This window comes from Sinohyriopsis cumingii, chromosome 15, assembly GCF_028554795.1.
Source record: "Sinohyriopsis cumingii isolate HCF-2022 chromosome 15, ASM2855479v2, whole genome shotgun sequence".
Lineage (NCBI taxonomy): Eukaryota > Metazoa > Mollusca > Bivalvia > Unionida > Unionidae > Sinohyriopsis > Sinohyriopsis cumingii.
Window position 1 is genome coordinate 46,826,953 of NC_142975.1, and position 23,048 is coordinate 46,850,000.

General features: G+C 34.6%; 1 protein-coding gene across 1 annotated transcript in view; it reads right to left on the reverse strand.

Moving 5' to 3' along the window:
- LOC149781738 (echinoderm microtubule-associated protein-like CG42247) overlaps positions 1-23,048 on the reverse strand; it is a 113,163-nt gene that overhangs the window by 29,589 nt on the left and 60,526 nt on the right. The window contains exons 12-17 of the mRNA XM_089935006.1: positions 15,040-15,183; positions 13,001-13,114; positions 9,650-9,787; positions 8,625-8,756; positions 5,680-5,836; positions 439-533 (exon numbers count right to left, since the gene is read on the reverse strand). Coding sequence (XP_089791132.1) covers positions 439-533; positions 5,680-5,836; positions 8,625-8,756; positions 9,650-9,787; positions 13,001-13,114; positions 15,040-15,183 — 780 coding nt within the window. The remainder of the gene's footprint in view (positions 1-438; positions 534-5,679; positions 5,837-8,624; positions 8,757-9,649; positions 9,788-13,000; positions 13,115-15,039; positions 15,184-23,048) is intronic.

The following is a 23,048-nucleotide window of genomic DNA, read 5'->3' on the forward strand; positions in this document are numbered from 1 at the left end:
TCTTTTGTGTCAATACTCTTGTACTAACTATCCACACGGATTTAGATAATTTGTGGCAAACATTTTAACTGTACATATAGGTTAGTAGCAAAAGTAAATGTATATTTTTTACACAGTTTTCTGTAATTATGGTATGTAATATTATGATTGCTCTTTTTATGCTCAGATTATGCTTTTTTGCCACTTATATTGGTAATAATTATGCTTATACTTCTCTTGTGGTATGAACGTACAACAAAACAGTCCAGGATCACATTTAATTTCCTTCTGATCGGGTACCTGGGAAACTGGTCATTAGAAATGATAGGTACCTGGTAGAAGTTTCCTAATATTTTGACATCTCTCGTGCCCATATTTGGTGGTGAATTGATGAATAATTATGTAGTGAATATGCTACATTTATTGACACTTACATATTATGATTGATAGTATACTTACCCTAAGTGATTTCACCTTCCTAAACTGAGTGTCTTCACTCACCGAGTACACACTAATTAATCCATCGTTACAACCCAAAGCAAGATGGATCCCATCTGAAAGAAAAATCACAGCATTCCTTTATCTTAATGCTGACTCTGATATCCAAACAGTTTACAAACTAGTAGTTAGCCTAAGATATACATAAGTACACTATACATATAATTATACTACCACTTAATGAAATGGGATACCGGACAGAAATAACATACTGTACTTCTTCATTAAGGGTATACTGCCTTCAAGGGAGACCATTCTTACAATGAAGAACAGGATCCATATCATTTTACTATGACTTAACAAAATGGGATGCATAACCCTACCTGCATTATATCAGGACCCATGTTATAATGAGAGGCTTTATAACAAGAACCATGTTAAAGTTAAGGGGCCTTATAACAGGAAGCATGTTATAATGAAGGACCTTATAACAAAAACCATGTTATAATGAAGGAGCCTTATAACAAGAACCATGTTACAATGAAGGGGCCTTATAACAAGAACCATGTTATAATGAAGGAGCCTTATAATTGGACCCAAGTTATAATGAAGGGGCCTTATAACAAAAACCATGATACAATGAAGGGGCCTTATAACAAGAACCATGATAAAAATGAAGGGGCCTTATAACAGAAACCATGTTATAATGAAGGAGCCTTATAACAAGAACCATGATACAATGAAGGGGCCTTATAACAAGAACCATGTTATAATGAAGGGCCTTATAATAGGACCCATGTTATAATGAGAGGCTTTATAACAAGAACCATGTTAAAATGAAGAGGCCTTATAACAAGAACCATGTTATAATGAAGGGGCCTTATAACAAGAACCATGTTATAATGAAGGGCCTTATAACAAGAAACATAATACAATGAAGGGGCCTTATAATAGAAACCATGTTATAATGAAGGGGCTTTATAACAAGAACCATGTTATACTGAAGGGGCCTTATAACAAGAACCATGATACAATGAGGGGTCTTATAATAGGACCCATGTTATAATGAGAGGCTTTATAACAAGAACCATGATACAATGAAGGGGCCTTATAATAGGACCCATATTATAATGAAGGGGCCTTATAACAAGAACCATGTTATAAAGAAGGGGCCTTATAACAAGAACCATGTTATAATGAAGGGGCCTTATAATAGGACCCATGTTATAATGAAGGGGTATTATAACAAGAACCATGTTATAATGAAGGGACCTTACAACAAGAACCATAATACAATGAAGGGGCCTTATAATAAGAACCATGATACAATGAAGGGGCCTTATAACAAGAACCATGATGCAATGAAGGGGCCTTATAACAAGAACCATGATACAATGAGGGGGCCTTATAACAGGAACCATGATACAATGAAGGGGACTTATAATAAGACCCAGGTTATAATGAAGAGGCCTTATAACAGAAACCCTGTTTTAATGATGGGCCTTAAAACAGAACCAACGTTATTACCAATGGTTTTATAGAGAGAATGCTGTACCATGGTTGATTCTGTAACACATCAAGCTGTGAATAGCAATGGAATAATAAAAGCTTTAGAAAATCTGCATATTTCTACATTTTTATGCATAAACTGTCCTAAAACATGTGAAGCCACATTTTAACATTTTGAATTACAAAAGAATTTCATTTTAAGCATTTAGTCCAAAAGTTGTCAGCATACTAATAATGCCATAAGCACAGGCCATGTTTATATGATGGTGTGTTTGATCAATATAACCTATGCTATCAGTACAAGTTTTCAATGTGTTATACTCATACAAAATTACAGTACTTGATCAGTGTGAAAACTTTCACACAAACTGAGCCACATGACTGAATGCACACTGAATCAGTCTTGGTTACTATGCTATTTAAAGCATTGAAAAAGGTAATGTCTTGATGATTAAGGCTCAGTCTGGTTGCCTAAGTTTCTGTCTTGAATTTTGTTCACAAAATACTGTCATACACAGTGCGTCAAGCTGAGGTAAAATAAGGTAGTAATTGATACAAAATCACTTAAGCACAAATATTTGTTAATATGTACATGTTTTATAATGACTATAATACATACTGATTTTCAAAGTAATCCATATAAATCTGCAAGACATGTGTTCACAGAATTCTGTCTTATACTGTGTTCAGCGGTAAGATAAAATGGTAATAATTCTAAATAAAATTCTGAAAGGGACTGATTTGCTGATGTGCATCTTATCAGATGGCCATAATATACACAAAGTATAAAGCATATCAGTTGTGTTCACATTATTCTCTCAAACACTACATACAGTTCTAAGTCTAAATGAGCAACAACATTTAAAAAATCACAAAATTTTTGTTGTGGGCTAAACATCATTTCTCATCACATGATAGGCTATACATGGTAGCCAGTATATATGGTGAAGGAAGAACCCAGGAAAGCCCCAGAAAGAACCACTGACCCAAGGAAAACTACTGGCAAGCTTATTAATGTAACTACATTGGCTGAGCCAGAGACTCAAATAAATGTGACAGAGCTCAGAAGTCAATCATCTGTACAGGTGAATGCCTTTGAAAATTATGATCTGTCAATATTTGCATATTCAGATGTATCAAAATTTCATAGCAATCCATCAAAAACAGGGAGTAGCAAAATTCTCAAAAGATTTTGTCAAACACTACACATCAGATGCAAGACTCAGAGAACAATAAAATCGAACAAAAATTATGGAAGGAAAGAAATAATAATTTGTTGCTATAGATATCTACAAAAAATGGACCATAGGATGTTCAAAGTGTCATGGTGATCCACTGAAGCCTGTGAGACTAGATGTTTTCAAAAGATTCTGTTAGACACTATATTTAGCTCAATGGCTTCATGACATAAAGTGGAATAACTCTGATGAACATCACAGGAGCACAGTGAATTGTTGAAGCATGCCTGTTTAGATGATATTCATAACATTTGCCAAGTTTCATTATCCTCTGTAAACAGTGAGAATTGTTGCCAAGCTTTGTGACTATCCTCTGAAAACAGTGAGACTATATGCCAAGTTTCATGATTATCCAGTGAAATCAGCGAGACTAGCCACTAAGTTTCATGACTATACAATGAAGTTTGTGAGACTAGATGCCAAGTTTCATGACAATCCAGTGGAATGCATGAGACTAGTTGCCCAAGTTTCATGATTCTGGAATCTGTGAGACTAGATGCCAACTTTCATGATTATCTAATGAAGTCTGTGAGACTAGTTGCCAACGTTCATGACAATCCAATGGAATGCATGAGACTAGTTGCCCAAGTTTCATGATTCTGGAATCTGTGAGACTAGATGCCAACTTTCATGATTCTGGAATCTGTGAGAATAGTTGATAAGTTTCATGACTTTATAATCTTCTCAGAATCTGTGATACTGGTTGCCATCTGTGAGACTAGTTACGTTTACAAGATTCTGTCATTTACTGTATACAGCTGCAAAAGTCACAATGGCCAATAACTCTTATAAGTTGTAGAATCATACTGATTTGTTGAACAGAATCATACTGATTTGTTGAATAATGCATTTCCAGTTGTCAACTAAAACATTTACTAAGTGTCGTGACAATCCATAAAAATTGCAGGATTGGTTCTGCTAATGAGAATGTGTCAAACAATGCATTAAGCTACATGTAAAGGGCAATAACGCTTAACAAAAACAGCAGAAGGATACAAATTTGTCAATATGCACAGCTTCAGGTGATAACAGTAATATTTATCATGTTTCAAGAAAATTCATCTAAAACTGAGCAAACAGTTGCACTAAGGAGACAATGTCATATCCTGCATTACGCTTCAATCAAAAAAGGGCAATAACTGTAACAAAAATGCTGAAGCAATATGATTTGCCAACATGTGCATTTTCCAGTCATGACCATAACATTTATCAAGTTCATGGCTATCTCAAAAGCTACAGGTCTAGTTAAATAAACAAGACTGTGTGCTGCACATCAGGATGGTTCGACAAGATGATAACTATATACCCAGTACCCCAGTTGCTCTAGAGGTTGGAGTGGTATAAAATGCTGCACATTTCTTACTTTTCAATGTACTAAAGCTGATTATTCAACAAAAACTTTACTTCATCTGCAACATTATATAGGGCATTTATCTAAAATATATCAGAATTCTAAAAAAAACCATCGTGAAAGTTCTGAAAATACATACATCTTTAATTTAGTCCAGAAATTTCATGTCTCAAGTATTTGTGTTGGATAATATGCTAAAGTTTCAAGGTCCAAGCATTTCATTTCTGTGTTTAAAACTCAAGTTGAAATAAGAATCAAACTTCTGTTCCTAAGTTTATATAGGTTTACTGAAATGTTTAGTACCATCACTTTTTATTTTTAATACCCTTTATTAACACATAGTGCAAAAAGATCAACAATAAATGTACCAAATTATTCATCTTTTTACTCCATTACATTGTGCCATGATGCTACATTGAACAATTAAGTAAAGCACATGAAGACTGCTCACCAGAAATTGTTCCAACAGGTTTTGCATAAAATATTAATAAAAATTAGATCTTCATCTTATATAATGTAACATGTTAGATACAACATGCGATTTCCTGCAAATGATGAAACAACACAATAATGTAATGAAAACACTTTAAAATACATTCAGCTGCAAGTCATTATGCCTTGCATGATATTATGTATACTGATGCCTTGCATGATATTATGTATACTGATGCCTTGCATGATATTATGTATACTGATGCCTTGCATGATATTATGTATACTGATGCCTTGCATGATATGTATACTGATGCCTTGCATATTATGTATGCTGATGCCTTGCATGATATTATGTATACTGATGCCTTGCATATTATGTATACTGATGCCTTGCATGATATTATGCATACTGATGCCTTGCATGATATTATGTATACTGATGCCTTGCATGATATTATGCATACTGATACCTTGCATGATATTATGTATACTGATGCCTTGCATGATATTATGTATACTGATGCCTTGCATGATATTATGTATACTGATGCCTTGAATGATATTATGCATACTGATGCCTTGCATGATATTATGACATCATTTCTTGATCTTATTTAATATTATTATTATATGTGCTACGTGTAGAAACATTATTTATTAACCTAAACAACACAGTAATTAAATAATAAAGTACAAATAGCTGCTTAGGAATATGATAACAGAATGTACCTGGGGAAAATTCAATGCACTCAATCTGCTGTGTGCCTGACTGCACTGATGCCACATGCATTCCATTGTAAGCATTTAGAACAATGAACCGTCCTTCTGTTGTTCCCAACACTAACATCTGAGTCCTCTTCTCTATAGTAATACATGTACATGGTTTCTGAAAAAAGGAATCAAATTAAATGCAGTTTATTTCACACAGATGTCATAAATATTAACGAACATACAAGAGTATGACTTTATTATACAATAAAATTATTACATTAGAAATTCCTATGGATATTTTCTTATGATATCAGAGAGACACTTAACTCCCATTTGATATGATATAGCCAATAATGTGTTCAACAAATTGCCATTAACACCAACAAAAACATAATAAATACATCATTAGAACTGGCAGTCTAGTAGAGGGACTCAAGTTTTGAAAAGTCTCAAAGTTCTTCTGTTCTATCCTTGTTCTAATGAAAGTTATAAATTTTTAAAGCTTTCTGGACTTTGAACTTAAGCTTGAGTTTCTTTCTCAAGACATTTAGACAATATCAGTGAAGATTCTCCGACAGCTAATACATTGGTAGATCAGTGTCTAAATTTGTATCAATGGGCACTGATCTGTCAGAACATTAAACACATTTTAAATATGGTAATTTTCTTACTTATATTTTCTTTATTATTGCTGCAGCACAAAAGACCCTCTTGACACTTATTTAGTTAAAATGCAAAACAATTAGAAACACTTTAACACTGACCTTAATCTAAAATGTGGATGGATGTATAACCATGCTTTCCAAAGTGATCACTGTCAAGCTTCAAAGGAGTATAGTTTGTATCTTATCAACAAATACATCCATATATATTAGCCTTCTTGACAACAAATACATCAGCATACCAGCCTTCTTGACAAAAAATACATCAGTATATCAGCCTTCTTGACAACAAATGCATCAGTGTATCAGCCTTCTTGACAACAAATACATCAGTATATCAGCCTTCTTGACAACAAATGCATCAGTATATCAGCCTTCTTGACAACAAATACATCAGTATATCAGCCTTCTTGACAACAAATACATCAGTATATCAGCCTTCTTGACAACAAATACATCAGTATATCAGCCTTCTTGACAACAAATGCACCAGTATATCAGCCTTCTTGACAACAAATGCATCAGTATATCAGCCTTCTTGACAACAAATGAGTACATTCATGTAATATCAACAAACAGCATTATGAGCTTGTGAAAAGGTGGGCTTGACAATAAGTGGGTACATTCATATTAGTGTCTAGCTTTTGACATTGTGGGCTTGACAATAAACGGGTACACTCATATGTCTAGCTTCTGACATGGTGGGCTTAACAATAAATGGATACACACATATTAGTGTCTAGCTTCTACATGGTGGGCTTGACAATAAATGGGTAGACTCATATTAGTGTCTAGCTTCTGACATGGTAGGCTTGACAATAAATGGGTACATTCATATTAGTGTCTAGCTTCTGACATGGTGGACTTGAAAATAAAGGGGTACATTCATATTAGTGTCTAGCTTCTGACATGGTGGGCTTGCAAATAAATGGGTACATTCAAATTAGTGTCTAGCTTCTAACATGGTGCATTTGACAATGAGTACATTCATATCAGTGTCAAGCTTCTGACATAGTGGGCAACATATACACAATGGGTAACTGTACACAATGAATCAATTAGGTGTCATCACTTACTGCCCTCAAGCTGCATTTTTTTATCATGTCATAACCTTACACAATGACTCAACTATGCATCATCACTAACTGCCCTCAAGCCTGTGGTTGTTATTGTCATCATACCTACTGTACACAATGACTCAATTATGTGTCATCACTAACTGCCCTCAGGCCTGTGAGTTTTATCAAGTCAAATCCTTACAGAATGACTCAATTATGTGTCATCACTAACTGCCCTCAGGCCTGTGAGTTTTATCAAGTCAAAGCCTTAAAGAATGACTCAGTTATGTGTCATCACTAACTGCCCTCAGGCCTGTGAGTTTTATCAAGTCAAATCCTTATAGAATGACTCAGTTATGTGTCATCACTAACTGCCCTCAGGCCTGTGAGTTTTATCAAGTCAAAGTCTTACACAATTACTCCATTATATGTCATCACTACTGCCCTTAAGCCTGTGGGTTTTATCATGCCAAAGCCTTACATTGTAAATGGATAACAGCATTAATGTGCACTTCCAATTGCATAATCCCCTAGAAACCAGGTCTTGAATTCATGAAATGTTTCAAGTACAAATGTCCAAAACTTTTACTTAAGTCCAATTTTTTAAAATTTAGCTCCGCAAAAGCAAAAACTTAACAGATTTGCAGAATAGAAGTTAACTTTGGATATAACTGCTCCTACATTTTAAAGGAATTCTCAGTTTTAGTTTAGAAAGTTTTATTAATACATTGACCATATAAACACTTACCTTCTGAGCAGCTGATGAGTCATCAAATCAGAGATAACCACATCCACAAATTAGCACACCATTTTCTTTGAGATTTCTTTTGAAAATTTTAACAGTCGATTAAAAAGTCATTTTTTTCATCATAGTAAAAATGTCATAAAGTAAAGTTATAAGAATCATAATCTGTACATGTAAAATTGGCCTTGGTGTCAAAGCATCCATTAGTCAGACAAGCATAGTACTCCATACACTAATATATAATCAACAGTGCCCAGTTTTAGAGTGGTCAGAGGTAAATCAGAAGGCTGAAGATACAACACTTAGCTGATATCTGGATGCAGGTAAGTGGAGTGTGGGAATTCATTAATCGGCAGACTTGGTAAAAAAACACCAATGCCATCCAGCCTGCACCCCTTTAACAAAAATTTGGGACCATCAATCTAAACCCCTATGATTTATTTCTTTTGATGCAAATATACTACAAACAATCAAAACAGTGTCATTTGCTGCACATACCTCCACTTGGACCTTCCAGATGATGTCATGCTTGGACTGGGACCATTTGATAACAAGCTGGTCAAGCCCACATGTCACAAATGTTGGTTCCTGTGGATGACTGACCAGAGCTGTCAGTCCCTCCCCCTGGCTCTGAAATGACAACAGTCAACTTTTTACAGGCATTTTTTTATCTTTTGCATTTATATTTTCACATTCTGCTTTCAAATAAAGGAATATGACATTTTTCCCACAACAAAAATTTACTCCCTTAAATTTGGTAAATCAGTGCTTACAGAATCTTGTTTAAAACAAGCTGTATTTTCAATGCCAGTATTCGATGCAATATCCACACTATGTGCTTCAAAAACGTATTTCAGTAAATATTGTTTGGTTAATTTTCATTGTGTGTGTCAGTCTGTCTGAGTATGGAGAGAGAGAGAGATTACTGAGGCATGTGAATCAAATATGGTGATTATATCCTGAGTAATGAAATAACATCACAATTAAAGTATGTGAGATGATTTTTGGCAAAAGTTTTACAATAATCAGTATGGTGATAAAACACCTACAAGCAAGACCACTAGATCTCTGTTTAAATAACCAAACAAAAAATTATAATTATTAGAAATATTCTGAATTGTAGTATTACATTTTAAACTGGAATATAATGGCACCACCTATCAGTTTCCAATCAAGTGTACAGGGTAGGATGATGACTCTTTGGTTAGCATGTTAGATTCATGACAGAAAGGGTGCTGGTTCAAATCCTACCAATGGATCAGCCTGGATCATCTACTGTAGTGTTGTTCTTGGGCAAGGCACTTTACTCCAATGGCCTCAACACTAAATAACCTACCTTGTGTTGCTGTGCCTTAACTCACCAACCCCAAGTATCCTAAAAACATGTTTTTAAGAAAATGTGACACATTTGTAGTTTTTCTGGGAACATTTATTTGTGCAAAATCAGTTTCCAAAGCATAATTTGCAAATATGTATACTTATTTAAAAAATATTCTGAGAGCTGCAATAAATTATTATCATACCTGAACAAGGTATTTAAACTTGTACTGCAAAGATCCTTCAAGGATACAGCCCTTTGAAGTTCCAATATAGAGTTTGCCATCTGTGCCACCATAATTTTGAGGAACGATCTTTTGTATGTCACCTGCCACATCAGGGATCTAAAGCAAAGAAAAATATAATGAGAATAATATCACACGGATATCTCAGTTGGAAGAGTCTTTAACATTACCCTTTAAGGTTACTGAGATAAACATTCTACCTTTTTTCTCTCTCACAACAATTAGTAGCCTATTCCAACCCAAACACAGAAATTCTCATTAGTTAAGAATTATCAGCAGAGTTCTTACCTGATGTTACAAACAGCAACAGACAGAATGCTAGACATATGGAAGGACAGCATGACTGTGACAGAATTTAAATCAATTTTGCCAATAACAATAATAGAAATAATAATAATAATGATGATGATTTTACTTAAAGAGGGTAACACAATTAGGTGAATATACAATCAAACACATATACACACACATGTATACATATATAGCAGTCTGTACATGTATATACAATAATATATTCCTTTCTTTTCCCCAGATGGATACTCACACCCGTACACAGTGAAATAACATAACCAATTGTATATGGTAGGATTGTCATGAGTGAGACAGGTCCAAACTTAGCAAATTAAGTGTGTTGAACTTGATACAACTCAGAATATATGGTAGGATTGTCATGAGTGTGACAGGTCCAAACTGAGCATATTAAGTGTGTTGGACTTGATACAACCCAGTGTATATGGTAGGATTGTCATGAGTGAGACAGGTCCAAACTTAGCACATTAAGTGTGTTGGACTTGACACAATCAAGTGTATAAGGTATGACTGTCATGAGTGAGGCAGGTCCAAACTGAGCACATTAAGTGTGTTGGACTTGACACAATCAAGTGTATAAGGTATGACTGTCATGAGTGAGGCAGGTCCAAACTGAGCACATTAAGTGTGTTGGACTTGATACAATCAAGTGTATAATGTATGACTGTCATGAGTGAGGCAGGTCCAAACTTAGCACATGATTAAAGTGTGTTGGGCTTGATACAATCAAGTGTATAAGGTATGACTGTCATGAGTGAGGCAGGTCCAAACTGAGCACATTAAGTGTGTTGGACAATGATACAACCCAGTGTATATGGTAGGTTTAACATGGGATAACTTCAATTAAGTAGTTGTCTCTTTGTCACCATAATCACAATATATCACAGTGAGCATTAGCAAATAGAAATTCGGACTTTAGGGTCATGTTATGTTTGACAGCAATATTGATTTTAGTAAAGAATTAAATTTTAATGTGGTCCAGTACAAACTGTGGAAAAGGACTTTGTATTTTTATACCATTCTTTGCAAACAATATGTTTAGAGTACATGAATTAGAATTCTAATACACTGTAAACTAATCTTGAGGAAAACCCAAGTTAAACCTAAGACAGTGTGAACTGATCTTGAGTCAGACCCAAATGAATCCTAAGACAGTGTGAACTGATCTTGAGTCAGACCCAAATGAATCCTAAGACAGTGTGAACTGATCTTGAGTAAGACCCAAATGAATCCTAAGACAGTGTGAACTGATCTTGAGTCAGACCCAAATGAATCCTAAGACAGTGTGAACTGATCTTGAGTAAGACCCAAATGAATCCTAAGACAGTGTGAACTGATCTTGAGTCAGACCCAAATGAATCCTAAGACAGTGTGAACTGATCTTGAGTAAAATTAAAAAGCTGTGATGATCTGGATCATCAAGATTTGGGTGCACTATTCTGTGTAGTTAAAATAAGATCAGGGCTGAGCAAATTTTTTTTAGCCACTAGTCCAGGACAAGTGGTTTCAGAAAATTCACTAGTCCCACCTTACTCTTCACTAGTCCCACCGTACTTTTCACTGGTCCCAAAATGGTAATCACTTGCCGAGATTTGATGAGACGTATGTACTTAATCCATAGAAGAAAAAATAAAAAAAATAATATACAACATAATTATTTCTTAAAAGAATTTAATTTTTCAAAAACGTTGGTTGTTATACATTTGGCTTCTTCAGGTTCATGTATATATGTTTTAGCTGATGGATTTGAAAATATGTCCATGTATATGTCTGCCACCTGCACCAGCACTAAGCCAGCAGTTGATAGCTGTGTCTGGGTTAAAGTCCTCAAGCTCTGGTCCATTTGCAGAAATGTTAATTAGCATTTGTAAACTCTTTTGGTTTAAGGAATTCCTTAATGAAGTCTTGATTAAGTTCATTGAACTAAATCCTCGTTCACACTCAGAAATAGCTACAGCACACTCAGTATCCTTCTTACATTTTATCCCTCCATTTTCAAACAAATTTACCTTCACCTAATCGCCGTTATTACCTTCCTTGCGAAAATAATTTAGCAAACTCATTTTATCCACAGAGTAACTATCAGCTTGCTTGACAACTACTTTCTAAAGTGATCATAAGATCAATTTTCTCTTTTAAATATGAACTGAAACAGCTCATTAATTAGTGTAATTGTTTAGTTTCAAACACAATATCACACGTGGAAGTTAATCATCTGTATATTCAATTATAAATTAAAGAATTATTACTGTCATTTAATCAGTTCGTAAAGGAAACCAACACTGATGTCAGTAAAGTACCTTTCATTTATTTAATTCCACTGACTCGCTGGATTATAATCATAGTGAGCCACTCGTTATGATCTAGACTGAGTAAACTCATTGCAACAAAACCGCTTACAGCACTGCTAATTGATCATACTGGCTTTCTTTTGTTTGACGTGTTTTGATTTGCCGATAATTTGGTCGCTTAGCCCAATATGCAGTCAAGCAGTAACAGGATGTAAATGTATACATGAAGAGGGGTAGAATCAAATATTCAGTATGCCGAGACGGCATGATTGGCCAAATAAAGGCAGACATAGTGATTAAAGAACGAAAATAAGGACAAGCCCGACTTTTTCAAAAAGCACTTGTCCCGGACTAGCAACTTGAAAAATTTTACTTGTCCAACTTCAAAAATGACTAGTTTGGTATGTCGGGCTATGGGATTTGCTCAGCCCTGAAGATAATTCCTTCAATCTTAAATGTTTTCGAACCTGGTTCCAGTTTTGGATTACTGGATATGCATTAAATACTGCAATGGTAATAAGTGTCAAGTTTTGAATCATCCTAATCTATAATTATTCTATCTGAGTCTCCATTCTGATAAAAAATATTAATACTACAATGATATACAAAATATTAATACTACAATGATATACAAAATATTAATACAACAATGATATACAAAATATTAATACTACAATGATATAAAAATATTAATACGACAATGATGTCTTACAACTCTTGACTTGATTTCAATGTAGTTAGATGAGGAGTCCCAGGCCTTTATCTCAAAACCAGAGCCTGAAAGCAGAGTGCCATCTTCCAGCATACACAGTGCTGTCACTGGGGCCTGCAAAACATACAATATTGTCTTTGGTAGTCTGTCTTGAGATAGAGTCTTGACTAGTCTGAATCGACATACAGTATTTGGTTAGTCAGAATCAAAGTATATTCTTTGGTATTCTGATTCCAGATACAGTCATAGGTTGTCTGAATCCAAATAGTCTTTAGTCAGTCAGAATCCAAATAGTCTTTGGTTTATCTCAATTGAGATAATTTTCTTGGGTTAGTCAGAATCAAGCTTCTGTAACCTTGAGTTAGCCTCAATCAAGATACATTCTTTGGTTAGTCTGAATCAAAATACATTCTTTGGTAAGTCTCTGTACAAATCAAAATACAGTTCTGCTCAACTGAAATATGTTTTTTGTTCCACTGAAAAATGATGCAGTCTTTAGACAATCTGAAAAGCCAAAGTCTTTAGTTAGTCTGAATAACCCATGTCTTTAGACAGTCTGAATAGCCAATCTTTAGTTAGTATGAATAGCCAAAGTCTTTAGTTAGACTGAATCAGAAGATACAGTCTGTGGTGAGTCTGAACCAAAAATACAGTTTCTGGTAGGCCTGACTAAAGACAGAATCTTAAAGTTTTATAACAGGGTTATTACAAATATCAGGAGCAAAACAAGTTTCTTTGATAATACTTACCTGATGAGAATATATTTCAAATACATTCACTACATTGCAAACTCAGCCCTCCAAAGTTTGCTGTTAGCAACAAAAGTGCTGCAAGTTGTCTGTGGAAGTCGTACAAGAGTGACCTCCACTTCAATTGCAGGACTGATGTCAAATCCCATCCATCTACATCAGTTACCACTACAGTGGATGTGCACACTAAACAAGGTTTTAATGATACTACAGTACAACTGGGATAGTATGCCCATTTTATGATTGGGTAAGTTTTATATCAAGAAACAAATTTTGTTCAAACAACTGGTTTCTTCTTCGAACAGACTACCTAATCATATAATATCTGAGAGAATATGTAAGCAGTGGAGGGAGTTACATCCCCTTACCCCACGGAAGGCCTAATCCCCCATTTCCATTTTGCCTCCATTCAGTGAAGGATTAAGCTACACAAATTTGCATTTTGCAAAAGAATCAAATAATAAAATCACACAAGATGAAATAGATTTTTGGGTCTACTGAGACTATATGAGTATCAAAACAGTAATGGTGGTTATTTCCCTTATTTACAGTATATGGTGACTGGATTCTATAGAAACATAACTACTGTAGCAGCCTCATTTTCAAAATGGCTACAGTTTTTAGTTTGAATGGTCATACGTTTGCTCATTGATGTTGGAAATTTTATTGCAAGTAATACCAATACATGCAAAGCAACCAATCATTGAAACTGGGAGATAACTGTAGACCACTCGGCCACTCAGGGCCCCCAGAGCAAGTTGTAATGATGGTCATCAAGGTAGTGTAAACATATATGCCATGTATTAACCGAATTCCACCCCATGCAATCCATATACAGATAGCATCGTGTCAGCATCATTTCTAGCTAGAAACATGTATGGTCCATGAACTGAATCTTTAAATATAAAGAACAGAACAATGGCATGCACATGTAAAATCAGTCATTAAACTAATTGCTGTGAAGAGGATGCTATTGATAAAGATTAAAATATATACGGAAATTACATGCATGTAATAAAAGACAACTGTCTGACAGAATTGCTTTTTAAAGTAAAGTGCTGCAGCTGAACTGAATGAATAACTATCAACCCTGAGGTAGGCTATCAAAAAGACAACACTTTTATCACGATGAAATCTGACAAATGAATATTAAATACTTTCATTCATGATAACAATAGCTTACTTCCCTGTGTGAAAAACTAAAATATTTTACATGCAACTGTATACTATCAGAAATGCTTCCACAACATGTACCTGCAATGATGTCAGCCTGAATGCTATTTTGTATACCTTGTGGGCACTTCTCCTCAATTTACATGTAAATGCATCACTTTCATCCCTGGCCCACAGTAAGAGGTTTCCATTAGTATCTCCAGTGATGACATCTGCAGTTGAAGTGAAGGCAATACAACACACAAACTTGGCAACCTCATCCTAAAAAAAGGACAAATGATGTTAAAATTATGCCTGACTCTACTGATCTATTGTTAAACATATATTGATCTATTGACCTACTTAAAAAAAATACTGATCTATTTTTATAACATCTACTAATCTGTTGGTTCATCATATAACAAAAAAAAATCTACTGGTCAATTGTATAACAAATATAGATATACTGGTCAATTGTATAACTCTTTACCTCATAGAGCAAAGTTACCCAGTGCAGTGCGCTATAAATAGAACACCTGTTACCTATTCGACTCCATACACATAGACTTGCCTGGTAACTGTTAAGCAATGTAGTGTATGTTACATTTAACAGCAATTTTAACCATTTTACATTTTTGGTACAGATCTATTATATGTGGAAAAATTTAACAAAAGTTTGATTGTTATAGCTGTGTAATTATTTTTCATGGGATAATTTTTTATGCGCTTTAAAATCTGAAGAGAACTCATTCACTGTCAAGTCAGTGAAACTGCGTGACCAACCGTAGCTGCCAATTTTCATACTCAAAATTTACAAGGTTTTTGTCCACATCTACATCACTAAGTCATCTGAATTTGATAATTTATAAAACTAATTGCTGCCTACATCAATATGAGAGCCTTTACCTCAGTTATTGAAGTTTTCACAGCTGTGATTCTAATCATAAAAAACTTCGTAAGAACTGAATGAAATCCACGACCTCCATTTTAGAGTGGAGATTACGACCTAGTTACTTTAAATAGCAGATTTCGACCACAGCATAAACAGTGACCACATGATCTGACTTAACTGTCATTCGCAGAAATGAATGTAGTATCTAATAGAGGCTTTTCCCCGAAGATGGCGCTACGAAAACCTGCTTAAAATGGCTGATGTTTACAGCAGGCGTCAAAAGGTGCATCCATGCAAATGGAGTAGAGGCATCAAAAGGAGCTTGCATAAGGTAAAGGGATAACAGACATAGATTTGTCTAAATTTTATAAAACAGATACCAATGTACAGTGTTGCATATAATGATCTATATTTATAACATCTAAGGTAACAGTCAGACCTGATTTAAAAAGTTACATTTTAAAAAAGTAAGGAAAATTTAACTCTTAAGCAGGCATTGACTAAACAGAGGTTTATTTCTGTAAAAATAATTTTGTGTAATGGACAACGGAAAAGGTGTGTTTAAACAGAATATTGGCTATATCATGCACATTGAGATAGCCACCCTGGACTGGCCTGGATGGATTGGTCCAAAGACTCCTGGATTATGATTGCAAAGCTCTAACAACTAAGCTACCATGCTCCCTATTCCTTCATAAAAGCAACCTATATCATAAGTTTAACTGTATTCACCATCTCTCACATGACAGTAAAAGACAGCCAAATTTCATTTTCTTGTAAAATGTCTCACTTTTATGTTATATACATACAAAACAGTGTCATGCAGTTTTACAAACAGTAGTCTTATCTTGTTACCAATTTTAAAACAACATAAGTAAACAGTTATTGGAACATATCTATCAAAAGAATTACATCACTACTCATTCCACCACACAGTAATGCAACATAACCAACTCATCTGACATTAGTCTGATTAGTTCAGATACATTATCGTTCATAAGGACTCACAGCAACATGTACAAATTAGCATTTCTGCCCTAAAACATGCATGACAGCAATTCTTTAAAGATCAATAAAATCATGTGACACCTGTCACTCAACCCTTCTGAATCTGAGATGTCAGATTTTGTGGATTTCAATCATGCTGCTAACATGGATGTATCCTCCACGCCAGCATGCATCCTAAATCAAGTTATTTGCTGACAAAATACAAAAGCCCTTTTAAAGGCAGATAACTCTTCTTGGCATAATGCAGTGTATGACCTATCAAACAGAATGGCTGGCTTTAGCTTACCAACTAGAAAAATGTGCAACTATCAAACTTTGTGAAATTTAATTATCTGGAAATTTAGTACCTTTGTGTAGATTCTTAGGTATTTGCACCAAAAAATTGATGACACATGTGATATGCATACTGTTGTAGAGAGTGATAATTGGAACTATGTGACAGGACCCTCAGTCAGGATTTGACCATGGAGAAGAAAACATTTAACTGCAGTGCCTGCTTACTCAAATATAAAGTATGCTAGGTGTGTGTGGCCATTTTTTACTGTTTAATACAGCTGTAGAACAAGTTCAATCCAGAAAAGGACCCTCTATGTAGAAATTTACTTTTAAAAAAACGCTAAAAGTATTTCAGTAAAATTGTAAGTAATGTTGAAATATGCAAAACAAAAAAAGCAACAGAAAAACTCAAATGCAGTATCAACACATACAAATGTAGAGGTCAAAAACCATAATGACTGCTGTAGTTTATACACTTGGGTACAATATTTAACATTTGATTTCATAAACAATATTCTGACTTCTGAATGAGGGAGCTGTGATGAATCAGTTGTTAAAACATTGGATTAAAATTCCAAGGACTTGGGGTTTAATACTTGTGTAGGCCAGTTCAGGTCCAAGGAGTTGATATGTCCTTTATGAAAAGCACTTATCGACCCTTTTTTCAGCAAGATACAGACAAATAAAGTGTTCAAAATGTCATTACAAACAACCAATTTTTACAAATCTTAGTCTTAAACTATGTGAAAAGAAATTGAAACCAAAAAGTAAAATTCAAAAAACAAAATTATTTCCCCAGAATACAAAGTGAAAATTTAAAAGAGACTTCAAGTATTGTGAATTAATTTCCAATAATCCTAAATGTCCTATCACAAGTCCAAATGTATTGAATGTTCTGAATAGATTTCCTGCGTCTTCAACACCCTGATGTACCAAGAGTCTTCAACACCCTGATGTACCAAGAGTCTTGAATATAATTATGTACCAAGTGTCTTCAATACCCTGATGTACCATGAGTCTTGAATATCCTGATGTACCAAGAGTCTTCAATACCCTGATGTACCAAGAGTCATGAATATCCTGATGTACCAAGAGACTTCAATACCCTGATGTACCAAGAGTCTTGAATATCCTTATGTACCAAGAGTCTTCAATACCCTGATGTACCAAGAGTCTTGAATATCCTTATGTACCAAGAGTATTGAATATCCTTATGTACCAAGAGTCTTGAATATCCTGATGTACCAAGTGTCTTCAATACCCTGATGTACCAAGAGTCTTGAATATCCTGATGTACCAAGAGTCTTCAATACCCTGATGTACCAAGAGTATTTAATATCCTTATGTACCAAGAGTCTTCAATACCCTGATGTACCAAGAGTCTTGAATATCCTGATGTACCAAGCCTTCAATACCCTGATGTACCAAGAGTCTTGAATATCCCTATGTACCAAGAGTCTTCAATACCCTGATGTACCAAGAGTCTTGAATATCCTGATGTACCAAGCCTTCAATACCCTGATGTACCAAGAGTATTGAATATCCTTATGTACCAAGTGTCTTCAATACCCTGATGTACCAAGATGTCTTGAATATCCTGATGTACCAAGAGTTTTCAATACCCTGATGTACCAAGAGTCTTGAATATCCTGATGTACCAAGAGTCTTCAACACTTTGATGTACCAAGAGTCTTGAATATCCTGATGTACTAAGAGTCTTGAATATCCTGATGTACCAAGAGTCTTCAACACCCTGATGTACCAAGAGTCTTGAATATCCTGATGTACCAAGAGTCTTCAATACCCTGATGCACCATGATGATGCAATCCTGAATGTCTTTGAATGAGTTTTCACAATAATCCCCCCAAAAATAGTTTCAGTCCAAAAAGTCAATGAGCACTATGTAATTCCAGTGAATATTTCAAATAAATAATTCTTCCAGAATTATATCTTAAAACAGTTACAAACTCTTATCATAGATTGTCAACAACTGATATGAAAAAGGAATGAATAATTGTTTACCAAACCTTTAGATATACAAATAACCACTTGACCTAAAATGCAAGATTTCCAACAGAAAAACCTAGTGCGACTGTAAATAAAACTGACCTCAAACTCAGATAACATCTTGATTACTACCTAGAATCATCTGAAATGTCAGGTAGGCATAAACTCCATCCATAGACTCAACCAAATCATGATAAAAAGTCAGGTAGGCACAAATCAAGCACACAATATAAATTAAATATACACAACATAGCCAATATCCAATTGATGGTAAAGTGAATATAAGTGTGTTCATCACATCATAAATATTGTGATTTGATCTTTCATTTATGGTAATGTATCAAGTGCATGGTGCTTACTATAATGTGGTATAAAAGGAAGTGCTTTATAAAGAAATAATTAACTATTTACAAAAAAATAATGCAAGTTTTAGGTGGAAGTTGCTTTTTTGTTACAGTGTAACTGTTTGTAACAAAGGTTAGAAACAAATGGGTAAAAAAGGGTTAAAAAATCTGTGGTGAAACTAAGAAAAGTAAAAAGACTATCAAATATTATCAGCATTCAAAGTTAATATGTGAGTACAATAAAATGTTCTTGAAAAAAAAACATTATCTAGCGATTGGAAGCAATTTGGCACTAACAGCTGCAAATATCTGCAAACTTGATAAAAGGTATGTCATGGCCTGCATGCTGGTCCATACCTCAAGTTTCAAGAAAAGGAATATATAACATTTTAAAACTCAGGTTAATAATAATAATAATAATAATAATGACTCATTTGGTCAACTCACCAATCTTCCATCACACTTTATGCCTTATATATATATATATATGTATAGTTTTTACAAGATGAGGTGTCTTTAGACAACAAATGCTATTACATAGGCATAGTATGGATAGCTGGCTCGGTGTTTTAACTCATTCGGCCCCAGCACTGTTTTCAGTATCTCTGCTGCTATGCCTCAGAAGCATAAAGCTGTGTCTAGCTGCTTGTGCCCTAGAGTTTTTACCTGTCTGAAAACATCATGCACATGCATTCACTCTTACTTTAATTTCTCTTCTTATATCCCCAGAAAATCAACGAAATTTTCACCATTTATTTCAAATGAATTTGTCGACACACTGATGTAATTTTTTCCCTATTTGTCGAAGTCTTTCACAACTTATTTATACAGTATTTACACAATTATGTGCAACGTTTATCGCAAGAACTCCATCATCATCGCTGTCAGCATCATCATCTTCAGACGATTCAATCTGAGAAACTTCTATGTCCAAATCTAAATCTCACAAAATATCCAACTGCTGAACATATCTTTCCTCAGCTTGCTCAATATTTTCAAGATCAAACCAGAGAAACTCCACATTTTTGCTCTCATCAAAAATCACTCTTCCAACCACCATCATTTATGATTTTTCATGAACAGAACATGTGTAGTTAAACCGCTCTCAAACTAGCCCTTGGCTTCTGAACAATTAAAATTTCCACAAATGAAAGTAAAATTATTTCTGATTGGTTTAATAGTTGTTTAGTTCTTGGAATAAACCATTTCTAACCAATCAGAGATGTTGTATCTAACACACATTCATTACGCCTGGAGATGGGATCGGCCATTGAATGCAGTAAACAATTCACGACTACAGGCGGGATCGGCCAATGAATGCAGAAACCGGATCACGCCTACAGACGGGATCGGGGCCAAATGAGTTAAGGCACAGTAACACATGCAAGCTTTTTAGCATGCAAGCACGTGGAGTAAAGTGCCTTGCTCAAAGACACACTACTGTAGCTGACCTGAGCTAATCCAATGGTAGGATTCAAACCCGCACCCTTTCGATCAAAAGTCCAGCATGCTAACCATGAGCTACCACAGTGGACATGCATACAGACATTAAAGTGATATGAAACTTGTATGAAGGTGACTAAAAATTAATGCACATATGCAAATATATATTTATTTCCTACTCCAAAGTCATCCTATATTTTTTTCATAATACTCAACGTAAATGTTTGAAGATAAGGGTTATCAGAACACTGTGTTCCAATGTGTAAACAATGCTATGAATAATAAGAATACAATATTTCAACACAAAAACATCCTACAAAATCTCAACGCTGCTGCTACCCCAAAAACTTATAAATTTCTCATTATCTGCTAATGAAGGATGGACTAATATGAATTTCTCATTATGAACTAATGAAGGAAAGACAGGCTCTATTATTGATCATGCAGTGCCATGACAGATTTTCTAACAATACTAAATTAGCAAAACCAAGCAGTATATAGGTCACACTAACAGAACCTGTGCAATTTTCTATACATGTGAACTTGTCTTATTTCAACTGCTGTGTGACTTTTTCTTATTCTTTTCATAAAGAGGGAGTATAATATTTTACTTATTTCCTCAAAACTGGTAAAACTTATCAGAAATTGAAAAGAAATAAGACAAATCAAGCACAAAGATTCCAATAAAGTGTTATGTAATCAGCGTGGAGAGTGTAAACATTAAAAATTATATGTTTGCCATACTTACTTCATAACCTGGTGCTAAATAATTATAGTCCTGAAAGTAACGTTATTTCAATGATTTTTTTTGCCAGCATACACAACACTTATCTGCCACTGTTTCACTAAAAACATACACCAAAGATTTCTGTGCAAGTTTGCATGCAGATTTTATATCTGATGTCTTTCCTACACACATAACATTTTTAACTTATGCACATTCTTAGGTGGTTTGCTGTTAGATATGCACATTCTTAGGTTGTTTGCTGTTAGATATATCTGTATTATACATTAACTTATAAGGGCTGTTCAATTTAAATATACATTGTTCCCAGGGAAGACAGACTTTTTTACAAATGTATGCCACAGGAATATGATGATTTCAGAGTTCAGATTAAAATGATAACAAAATTCTACATTGCATATATTGCCCAGCTGTACATTTTCTGAGGTTATACTTGGAATTTTGACCTAAAACCTTGGACATCCAAGGTTTTTCCATGGTTTTCCGAGGAAAACCTGGAAAGCCTTGGACAATACTGATATTTTGTCCAAGGTTTTATATGCAAACCTTGGACATTATCTCATACATTGGTCCAAAAGTCCAAAGATTCCTCTATGCTTGTACTAGCAGATATTAATATTCTGATCATGTTTACATTTTCTCTACATTTTTGGTCATGTCTTTGTCTGTTTTTAAATATCTGTGGAAATAAATTAAAGAAAACTGACATGCATGTGTTTTCTTCAAATTTATATGAGTATATATTCATCCTTCCACATCAGCTACACTGACATATACATGTACTCTAACTCCCACCAATATTTCTATTTGAATCAGATAGTCTGGGTTATTAATTCTTCAGATACTATTTATGGAAAAAAGTACTTATGGATTTTGAGATAGTATTTTCCATGATGCTATAATACATGAGCCTGCTTTCCATATGGAAAAAAGTTCTTATGGATTAAAGCTGCAACTTTATTCCATATGGAATTTTCACTTGCTGTGAAGTACTTATGGAACTGATATGGAATAAATTGTCTGATTCCATAAGTTTTTCAGTCCTTATCTCTTCCATATGGATTCCTGAAGTATTCCATACGGAATCCATGAGAAATTTCTGTATGGGTAATGTTGTTATCAGTGCATATTAAGACCAATCTGTTATTGATTTATTGTTACAAATTGTAAAGTTTCTCTGACTTTCCCTCTATCTATTCCTATAAAAAATCTTGGTCAATCCAATCATGTAAATGTAAATTAAACCGCATATGGCGGCTGACCCAGATTACCATACCATGGGGAAACAACTCTGTATTATTGAGGTATGCACCTACCATATCCATACTGGCCACCATGGAATGAAATTTCAAGTGTAACTGTGTAAGGACATGTGTGTCACTATCTGTATATGACTTATAATCATCAAACATCAGACAGTACACTGAATAT